This window comes from Musca domestica, unplaced genomic scaffold (assembly GCF_030504385.1).
Source record: "Musca domestica strain aabys unplaced genomic scaffold, Musca_domestica.polishedcontigs.V.1.1 1, whole genome shotgun sequence".
Lineage (NCBI taxonomy): Eukaryota > Metazoa > Arthropoda > Insecta > Diptera > Muscidae > Musca > Musca domestica.
Window position 1 is genome coordinate 47,630,082 of NW_026712114.1, and position 11,620 is coordinate 47,641,701.

At 36.0% G+C, this 11,620-nt stretch overlaps 1 protein-coding gene across 1 annotated transcript; it reads right to left on the reverse strand.

Moving 5' to 3' along the window:
• Positions 1 to 4,759: 4,759 nt before the first annotated feature.
• Positions 4,760 to 10,883, reverse strand: LOC101888514 (pheromone-binding protein-related protein 6). The gene is made up of 5 exons (XM_005176917.4): positions 10,606 to 10,883; positions 5,583 to 5,793; positions 5,333 to 5,408; positions 4,876 to 5,132; positions 4,760 to 4,802 (listed from the first exon to the last, which is right to left on the reverse strand). The coding sequence occupies exons 2-5, from the start codon at positions 5,757 to 5,759 to the stop codon at positions 4,785 to 4,787; spliced, it is 528 nt and encodes a 175-aa protein (XP_005176974.2). The 5' UTR covers positions 5,760 to 5,793; positions 10,606 to 10,883; the 3' UTR covers positions 4,760 to 4,784.
• Between the last annotated feature and the right edge of the window lie 737 nt (positions 10,884 to 11,620).

Here is an 11,620-nt window from a genome sequence, read left to right on the forward strand (position 1 = left end):
AAAATTAACGAAGTCCCACATAGGTGAACAGCGAACCTCTGGCCTTTAAATTGATGCTGATTTCGTTAACAACTATCGGAGATACAAGACATCAGATAGAGGAACTGAAATTTTTTAAATTGTTTTGAATATCCATTAACACGACATAGGACGTAAATATAGGGCAACGAACATTTGCATGACCTCGTGGTTTCCGCCAAAAGCCAAGATAAAACTTTTTCTGTTCTTTCGAGTTAGAATGAGGGAATTTGCTATTTTATTTAGTGGGAACATCTGCCTCGTCAAATAACGATGTTTTTTTGAGATCATTTGTTTTTGTAGAATATTGGTTCCAGATCTATGATGATTATTCGAAAAGAGGAGTAATTAGGTTCAACATTTGATTTTATGATGTAGTAGATATGGAGATGTTTCTTAGGAGAATCTTCATTATTGTAAATAGAGTTTCAGATCTGAAAAAAACTTTACCAACTATATCCTTTGCTTACTTGTTAGAAATTAACATGGACGGACAGACGAGCAACCATTGCTATATCGACTCAGCTCGGCGAAATAAGAAGATTCATATGTAACATCGTTTATCCAGGACCAATATGTAATCCATGTTTCCTTTAGCCCCCATATAACAATACTTCCCAATATTCGGAATTTTGACGATTTTAGACGCATTTTCTGAGGGAATTACTTAAAATTCGATATTTGATTTTCGTAAATGGTTTCACTCCTGTAGCTGAACAATTTCTATATAGGTTAACGTTTTTCTATAGACTCCATCCTTACCTTCCAAGGAGGCTATAATAAGTTCGGCAGAATCGAACTGATTCTAGTATGGAGGGTTAATTAAGTTTGTCATTCCGTTTGTAACACCTCGAAATACACATTTTAGACCCCGCAAAGTATATATATTCTTTTGGGTCCTTTTCTTCTTGGGCTATTTTTCTTTATTATTTTCTTTCTTATTGCAGTCCGAAGCTACTGCTGAGCGGCTACTACTTTGGCTATGCTGACTGAAATTCTTTGATATTTAATGGTAGTCACTGGTAATGCTGCCGACAACAGAGCACTTATCATTGCCGTTCGTTGCCATCCGTTATTAATAATGCTGAGCAGAAAAAAACAACCACACACAATTTTTGCATTCGATATGCCGGCATAAAGTTGCGTCCTTCTTCATCCTCTGCTCGCCCAAATTCATTATTCAACGAACAACTTTGAATATTGCCGAGCAGATCATATTTCATATCGAAATATTTAGTTTAACTTTACACTTTCACTATAATGTTGTTCGACGGTTGATGACGGCAAGGAGACGGGGAATTTCAGCAGGAAATTTGCATTTATATTAAATTTATTATAACTCCTACGTACGCATGCGGTACCAAGTTACTACATATTGATTGAGTGGCCAAAGTAATGTCAATTTTTTCGAGGGATTTGCAAAAAAAAATAAAGAACGATGGTTTTATAGTCATTTATTTATTATTATGTTTCGATGGGGAAGGCAAATCAACAGCAGCACCAACCAACACCAACAAGTGGTGTTGAGAAACTGAACTTGCCAACCAACCACAAAAAAAGGAAAACGAACACAGTCGACACACCAAACAAATATTCTGTCATCAATAATAAAAACGGCATATTTATGCATGTATTATTTATTAATAATAAAAAATGTGCTGATAACAACAACGACTCTGTTGGTCTGCATTTGAAGTGATAGATAAATAAAATCGTCAATAATAGGCTTAAAATGTGACAGATGTAGCAGAAAAAAAAAACAAACACATACACAATTGATTTACGCATAAAATATGCAAAAAACTTATACCGACTCATCGCGATAGACAGAGAAGAAAAATGACATTCGTATAACAACCATTTGAATTGAATAAAATTAGTGGGACATAACTTTTTTATTCGAAACTCATCAATTTGTTGGATCAATTGTTAAGTATTTTTCCTGCAACACATCTCTGTGGCGGACAATAAAAACACAGTTTAAAGCTGACGTCATCTGTTACGCGAAATTTATATAATATGACGTATGATATTTCTGCAATACTGATTATATTTAACGAAGGATTTTGCTATAACTCAAAGGTATAATATAACACTATAACAATATACGACAAATATAGGATAATATATATAATCAATCGTGTCGATACAGGGTGAGATAAAAACAGCAACAAAGTCAAACGCCATAATAATAAGTTTAGATTTGTTCGAATTGGTCACCTTTGGCACGAATTATGGTCTTCAAACGGCCAATGAAACCGTCACACGCTGCCCAAATGTTGCTCTGCGGTATTTTAGTCCATTCCTGGCAAAGCACTTGCTTGAGGTGATCGACACTTTGGTATTTTTTAGTTGCTTCCCAAAATACTCCAGACACAATAGTCCAACGGATTGGTAACCGGATATTTTGGTGGTCATTGTGCGTTGGAAATGAAGCGAAAAACCTCATTTTGTGACCAGTCTTGGGTAGAGTGCTGAGTGCGATGGTGCTGAGCCCTGTTGGAATGTCCAAGGACTTCGGCATAAATGTTTGCATGACCAAGGCTTGAATACACCCTACAGAATATTTTCGCGATAATATTCGGCATTTATTCTGATGCCGCGGTCATTTTGCTTGATTACAAATTGATGGACAACGAATGTTTTCTCATCGGAGAAAACTGATTTCGTCAGTTCACCACTTTCTGCCAAGCGAAGCAAATCTTTAGCTGGACTCTTTCGAATTTCAATGGCCTTACCCCGAGCTCATTTTTCAATATTTGACGAATGAAATATTGCGATATGTTCGGCTCATGAGCCATTTTTCGGCCACTGCGACGCGGGTTTCGATCATGTCGCTTCTATACTTTTCGAACCATTTCTGCTGATGTTGCTGTTTTTTCCACTTCCTTGACGTCGGGCTTCGCTACCAGTATCACGGTAACGAACGATGGTACGAGACAGAAAAGATTTATTCACATTTAAATGCGGGAGTGCTCTAACGATAGCCACGTGTGGTTTTCCAACCAAATATAAATAAGTCACACTATCACGCTTGGATTATTTTTTTTTTTTTTTTTGGAAAATTCTCACCCAAAAGCATTTTGTGCGCTTGTAAGCAATATAATGAGCTGGAATAATCTAAAAGCTGTCGGACGAGTGGCTTAGATATGACAGCAGTCTGAAGTTGGTTGGATTTTTTTCATCTCACCCTGTATAGAGCCTCCCGATATTCGGTATTTTGATGATTTTAACGACATTATTCATCGGAATTGTTTCATATTTGATATTTGAAGTTCGTAATGGATATTACAGCATATGACAGAAAATTATAAGTGTAGGGTCACCTCTTCGTATAGCCCTCATATAACGGTACCTTCCGATATTTGGTATTTTCATGATTTTAGCGACATTATTCACCGGAATAAATTTGGTATTTGAAGTTTGTAATGGATAGTCTAAGACAGAAAATTGTCTGTGCAGGCCCACGTCTTCGTATAGCCTCCATATAACGGTACCTCCCGATATTTGGTATTTTGATGGTGATTTTAGCGACATTATTCACCGATCTTTTGTCAAGTTTCGCATTTGAATATTGTAATGGCTTATGACAAAAGTTGCCTATGCAGGTCCATGTCGTCGTATAGACCCTAATATAATGGCTACATTCGGTATTTAGAAGATTTTAACAGAATTTTTAACGGAGTTTTTTTTTTGAAAATTGCAAAATTTGCTCCAAGTGGTGTATACCCTCGGCCCGGTCGAACTAACATCTTTGTTACTTGTTGTACTCTCCTAAGAGATATTATGATGAGCATACAGATAATAATCGGTAATTTCTCAAATGGAATATTATTTAGAGAGGCTCCGAAATCGGACATCATTGCATAATAAGACACATTTGGGTAGATCGATTCAACTTGCCAAGAAATATGTATGAGTGTGAGGTTAAAACTTGTTTTTCACGTTAATTATTAAATCAAAGAAACTTATGGTAAAGTTATACAGGGTTGCCCATATTCGACGGACCTTTGGGCCCATTCCAATCGACGAGGCTTGTCCGCAGGCAACATTCTTTGCGTCAATTGAATTTTGTACGGGAACAAATGCAAAACAATGCGAATAATCCATTGCGAATAATGCCTAACTGCTGAGAACGGCGTTTTTGGGATGTTCTTGGGGACCTCTCAACACTGGCTCGTACGGCAGCGATATTCTCGGCCGATCGCCTCGGTCGACTTTTATATAGCCTCTTCGGATTAGAAAGAGCCTTACCAGTCGTATAAACGCTTAATGGTGTTCTTAGAAGGCGCACTTCCCACATTTTTTAATGTTTTAAAAGCACGTTGAGTTTTCACAATTGACTTCTTGTAAATTTCAACTATTTCAGAGCGCTCGCGTGGCGTGTATTGGTTCATGGTAAAAGTCTGCTTGGACTGACGCTTCAAACGCGGTATGTCCCTGTAACCCTGTATAATTAATTTTTTAGTTCATTGTTCATATAAAAATTTGGCAGCATTGTTGGTCCAAACATAAACTAAGAACAACATCACCAAATCCTTTTCAAAGCACTTTTATTGATATATGTGTATATCTATGGTTTGTAAGACTATAGCCTTATTTTTATTCTAAATTAGCGTTTTTTTTTTTTTTGTTAATATTTTTTTTCATTTTTAAATGCTATAATAAACATAAAATAAAATAAAAATTGTAATTTTGTTCTGCAACATTTCCTTTCATTCGATTCTTTTTATGATTGTCCGATTGTCGCTCCCTCGGTCCATCAATTAGACCAAAAAGTAATGCTTGAGAAGATACAAAGAATGGAGGATGTCATTAAAAAATGTACCACCTTTGATATCAGCGTCTAATAATTACCACCGGATCTGCTTTCTTCCAGCACTGATGGAACCACCAGGCCTTGTGGCACAAGGTATCACCCTCCGGATGTACACAATTTTGCGAAGCGTTTACGAGTAATTCACGCAAAGAGCCGGGAATGGCTGCAAATAACTTCTCCAAATGAACATCGCCATTATCATCGACTACATCGAATTCATGGAAAAGGCAATTCATATAGCACTTGAGAGCCTCATCTTCATGGATCTCGCCATCACTGAATTCCTTGATGGCCGCTAAATTTCAGAAAATGAAATACACAACAACACGAAGAACAATGACAGTGAAACAAACGATTTAGGTGGCTGCACATCAAAAGTCCCAAACAAACAAAAGCAAATATAAAATTGTTTTGGACCCATGGGCTTAGCCATGTACATATGTGCTAGTGTGTGTGTGTGTGTGATTGTTCGTTGGTGGGTTTGTTCATACATACCATCAGTTACGCCAGTTTTTTCTACACATGTGTCATGAAATGGTTTTGCCATTTTCAAAATTGCCGGTGGGGGATACTAAACAAAAGAAATATAGAACATTCAATTTTTTGTTATTCCGCTGTTATCATCACCACTCAAAAAAAAAAAAAAAAAAACAAAAAATAAATAAAAAATTCCCCAACCAAATGCCAAACACCAGAAAAAGAAACAACAACAAATACAAAAGATGTAACAATTGATTTGCAATACCTCTGCATCACGTCTGGGTTGTTGAGCTTGGCAACGACAGGACAACAACGATACGACAATTAAAATTGTGTACAACAATTGTGTTCGGCCGCTACGCCAAATGCCAGCGAAAGACATTTCGATTTTCAAATGCGACACTGTATTTTTTCGAAAGGATGAGTAGTTGTTCGCACTCATGGAGTGGTGCTATTTATGCCCCCTCGAAAAATTCCTTAAAATAAATAAATGTGAAATGATTTCGATAAGGCATCAATGTTAGGTAGATGCTGTAGAAATTTAAATATTTTGCCAATGTGTTTTGTCTAATAAACAATAAATTGAGATATTATCATTTCACGAGGGTAAATAGATTTATTTTCAGGACATTATATATTGTTTTCTTTTGTATACCCTCCGCCATGAAATGGATGGTATATTCAGTATGTCATTAACCAAGATAGTATATATTTTCTTGATTAACGTATTTAACAATGTCCATGATGTCGTTTTCTGCAGTCAGGGTCGAAGGTCGTTTGTGCTTGGACCCCAAATGAAGGTGATTAAGAATAATTGTTTTCATGCCTTCCACAATAGACAGGAGGCATATTAAATTTGTCATTACGTTTGTAACACCTCCAAATATTCGCAAGAGGGTCCATAAAGAATAAATATTCATATTAGAGTACAATTCTGAGTCGTTTTGGCTATCTGTCTGTTGAGCCACATTTTGTTTCAAATTTTGTATTTGGGCGCAATATTGCCCGTATGCGTCCACGTTTTCATATAGCCCGACATAAAGATTCCTTCTGATGTTTTAAAGATTTTAACAAGATTATTTTTATTAAATTACTAAAAAGTTGATATTTGTAGTTCGTTAGTTAGGTGTCCGAATATTGTCTATACTGGGAGTATTAGAATTTCGGTCCAGACGAACTTAACGTTTTATATTATATTGTTTGCAAACCATTTTTTAAGAACTCCCAAGACCAAGTTTTTGAAATAACTAATAAAATTCCCCGATTAATGAATCTTTAGACGACTTGTTATACCCTCCACCATACAGGGTGTGATCAAAAAAATGCAACAAAGTCAAAAGCCATAATTTTTACATTTTTTTTTTTTTTTTGATTTTATTAAATGAAAGCAAAAAATTTCGGAAATAGCATCATTTTAGAATAAGTTTAGATTGGTCACCTTTGACACGAATTATGGCCTTCAAACGGCCAGTGAAACCGTCACACGCTGCCCGAATGTTGCTCTGCGGTATTTTGGCCCATTCCCGGCGAAGCGCTTGCTTGAGGTGGTCGACACTTTGGTATTTTTTAGTGCTAACCTTGCTTTCCAAAATACTCCAGACACAATAGTCCAACGGATTGGTATCCGGAGATTTTGGTGGCCCTTGTGCGCTGGAAATGCAGCGAGGAACCTCATTTTGTAACTATTCTTAGGTGCGATGGTGCTGAGTCCGATGGTCTGCGGTAACATGTTTGCGTGCCCAATGCTTTAATACATCCTCCAAAATATTTTCGCGATAATATTCGGTATTTATTCTGAAGCCACGGTCGATTAATACGAGCGGAGATCGACCATCGGCTCTTATGGCGGCCCACACCATCATAATGGCCGGCGCTTGAGTTCTGGTGGCCAACCAAAGGTGCACATTTCAGCTGACCTCTTTGGAAAGTAAACACGATAATTTCGTTTGTTTACAAACTTCTGGACAACGAATGTTCTCTCATCAGAGAAAACCAAATTCGGCAGTTCACCACTTTCGGCCATGAGAAGTAACTCTTTAGCTCTTTTGAGTCTATTTTATTCTTGTTGCGGTGTAAGTTCTTGCACTTTTTGGAATTACAATGGCTTTACCCCGAGCTCATTTTTCAATATTTGCGGAATGGAATATTGCGATTTGCTCAGCTCACGAGGCATCTTTCGGCCATCGCGACGCGGGTTTCGATCATGTCGCTTCTTTACTTTTCGAACCATTTCTGTAGATATTGCTGTTTTCTCTCGTACACTTCCTTGACATCGGGCTACGCTACCAGTATCACGGTAATGTGCGATGGCACGAGACACAAAAGATTTATTCACATTACATGCTGGAGTGCTCTAAATATAGCCACTTTCGATTTTCCAGCCAAATATAAAGAAATCACACTATCACCCTTGAATTCCATCCCGAATAACTTTTTTCTGGAAAATTCTCACCAAAATGCTTTTGTACGCTTCTAAATTATATAATGAGCTGTCACTGGAATAATTTTAACAGGTGTCGAACGAGTGGCTTTGAAATGACAGCAGTCTAAAGGTGGTTGCAGTTTTTTCATCTCACCCTGTATTCTTGATCAACGTAAAAATCTAATAAATCAAGATAGAAAGCTAAAATTTTGCACAGGTCTGTCTTATGTCTGCAGGCAGGTCAAGTTCCAATATGGACTATATCGTTCCACGATATCGTATAGCCCTCATATTCGATAACCCCCGATATTCGGTATTTTTATGATTTTACATTTTTTTTTTTTACATTTTGCAATGGAATTGTCTTAAAATCCACAAGAAGAGTTCCTTGTGAGTACATTACCCCCTGAAAGAGTTGATCCACGATATCGGCACCTCCCAGCATTCTGTATTTTGATGATTTTGGCCACATTTTGCAATGGAATTGTCTGAAACCATATAACGGTACCCTCGATATTCGGTGTTTTGATGAGTTCCGCCTAATTTGTTAATGGTATTGTTTTAAAATAAATTTAAATTTAAAATCAAGGTGTTCCTTCTGATTACTTTACCCCTTAGAAGAGAATTGTCTAAATAGGTCCAGGTCATAGTATAGCGCCCATATAACGGTACCCTCAGATATTCGGTATTTTCATGATTTTTGCGACATTATTCACCGGAACTCTTTCAAATTTCGTATATAAAGTACGGAACCGTTACTACAGCCTACGTCACCAATTACTTATGCAGGACCACGTCCTTGCATAGCCTCCATATAACGGTTTTCATTTTAGCGGTATTTTTCGACAGAATTTTTTTGAGATTTTTTAAGTTTCTTCCAAATGGTGGATGGTATAAAAAGTTCGGCACGGCTTTTTTACTTGTTTTACAATAAAACTTTGAAATTGGAAAAATGGTGATTTTTATACCCTCCACCTTGAAATGAATTATTACAAATGAAATAACTTCGTATTTCATTTGTAACATGCCTAAATAATCGTCGCAGACCCCATAAAGTAAATATATTCATAATCAGCATAATATTCTAAATCTGTCTATCAGGTGTCTATTGAAATCACAATGCAGCCCACATTATTTGAGCTAAAAAAATTTGAAGAACAATTTATATTGTGTCTAGGATTGTTGGTATTGAAAATGAGGTATATTGGTCCACGTTTTGGAATGGCCGGTAACTCCCGATATTCGGTATTGTTATGATTTTCGCCACATTTTTCCACGGATTTGTCCGAAAATTGGTATTTGTTGATTATAATGTGTTCTAGTTCCGGTGGCAAAACATTGTATGAATAGGTCCACGTTTTTGTATAGCCACGTTTTCGTATAGCGCACATAAAACGATACCCACCAATATTCGGTAGTTTGAAAATTCTAGTCACATTTACTCACGAAATTGTTTCAAGTTTAGTATTTACGATGAAAATCCTAGGAGTATAAAATTGTCTCTGAAGCTTCCCGTTTCATAGTTGATATGATCTACTTCACATAAATTTGTTACGGTTAGCTCTAATAAATATACATAGTGGTGTAGGGTATCATATAAGCGGAGCAACCGGCTCTTCAGATTTCCTTACTGGTTTAACCATCTTGGGTTGACATTTTTATACCTTCCAGCTTAGCTTTTCCATTCCGTTTGTCACTCCTCGATATATTCATAATAGTAGGGTCTATTGTGTAGTATATATATTCTGGATCAGAGTAAAATTCTAAAACGGTGCAGCGATGTCCGTCTGTCTGTCCGTCTGCTGTAATCACGCTATCTTTCGAACGAATTGAGATAGAAGGCTAAAAGTTTACATTCATAGTTTACCAGTAGGCAGGTTAAGTTCGTAAATGGGCCATGTCGGTCCACGTTTTCGTATAGCCCCCATATAAGGTACCTCCCGATGTTCGGTATTTTCATGATTTTAGCCACATTATATATCTGAATTATTTCAAATTTCATATTTAAGGTCCGTCATGGGTACTACAGCCTATGATAAAAATTGTTGTATGCCCGTGCACGTCTTCGTGTAGCCCCCATATAACGGTACCTCCCGATATTCGGTTTTTTGATTATTTCACCAACGTTATTCACCGGAACCCTTTCAAATTTCGTATTGGAACCAATGACAACAAATTTCGTATTCAGACTTCGTATAGCCCCCATATAAGGGTACCTCCCAAACTTCTGTATTTTCATGATTTTAGCGACATTATTTACTTAAATTATTTCAAATTTCGTATTTGAAGTTCGTAATAGGTACTACAGCCTATGAAAAGGGATTTCCAAAGCAGGTTCACGTTTTCGTATATCCCCATATAACGGTTTTCATTTAAGCAATTTTCGTATTTTTTTTTGAAAATTTTCTAGTTCCTTCCAAATGGTCACTGCTTTTTTACTTGTTCTTCCTTATTTATTTTAATATCAGAATCCTAAAACCCATGTTTATAAAGGAAACACTTAAGACTTAAAAATTTAAATACAATAAAAATTTGTTTCAAATTATAATTCCGTCCAGATTTACAATATGCAACGTATGTTCTAAATGTATGTGATAACAACGTTAATTGTTGTATTGAAATGTAATCCAATTCATGTACAATAGTTTATTTATTTCCGTCCTCGTTTTATTTTGAATTTCACAAATTACACATTCATTTTGATTGCTCTACTTTACAAATGTTTCGTCATTTTTATTTCGCTGACATAAACATTTCAAAATTTAAATAAACTCCCAAAAAACGCCCTTATTTTTGATTTTATTCACTTCATCAGCATTTTCATTTTTACCGAGTTCAAATTAATTTCACTCTTTTTATCACTCACTCTGCTTCTTGGTCCTCCTGATCGGGTGGATAACTCCGGTTTTCGCAGCTTTTGCACTGTTCTATTTACAATACACTATTTGTTAAAAACAAGTACAACAACACCAATAATGGACTACAAAATCGTTGAATATGACTGGTGCTTGTCAGTTAGTTAGTTGGTCGATTGGTTGGTGGCTGGCTGACTGACTGATAATGCACATTGTCAAGTGGAAAATTGCAACGTGTGTGTTGACAAATTGTTAAATGTTTTTCAATTTGTACTGATTTTTTTAAATGGTCGCTTCATTTTATTTGATTTGCCATTGTTTTATGACTTTTCGCTAATTCATCCACACACACACACACACACACAAACACATATCAGTACAAAATGAAAACATTGTCGTTCTATGATTTGTCTAAAATACATTACGCCATGTAGCATTGGCAGACTTGAATTTGTACTTCATGTTAAAAGTTTGGCACGTAATGATTTCAAAGGCTTATTCGAGAGATTTCGCATAAACCAATTTTTAAACATCAGGGTGTTGAATATTCTATTCGGTGTATAGTGTCCTTAAAATGATTGTACTCAGTATGGTGACTTTTTAAAATAATTTTCCAACATCTAGTTGTTATCTACTAGGAAAGCATTAAGTTCATCTTAAGATAATATTCTACTAAATTTTTGCAATTTGGTTAAAGTATGTAGTTTGTTACGTGTTATGTCCTCAAACAGTTTATGTTTTAGAACTATTGTAGGGTATTGTATAATAAATGTTTATCAAACAATTAATTATATAGTTCTCTTCTTAGTAATAAATGATATGGGAAATATGTAGTATTGTTTATAGCAGAATCTTACATGTCCATTTCTAATGTATCCATCAAATTGTATACATTTTGCATTGGACGTTGTAATTAAAAATGAGTATATTCCCGGAGTATTTATCCACAGCGCTCTATAATCTTCAACATATAACAATAATTAAAACAAGGGACTAACAATGTGAGGCTTGGCAACAACGTAAGTA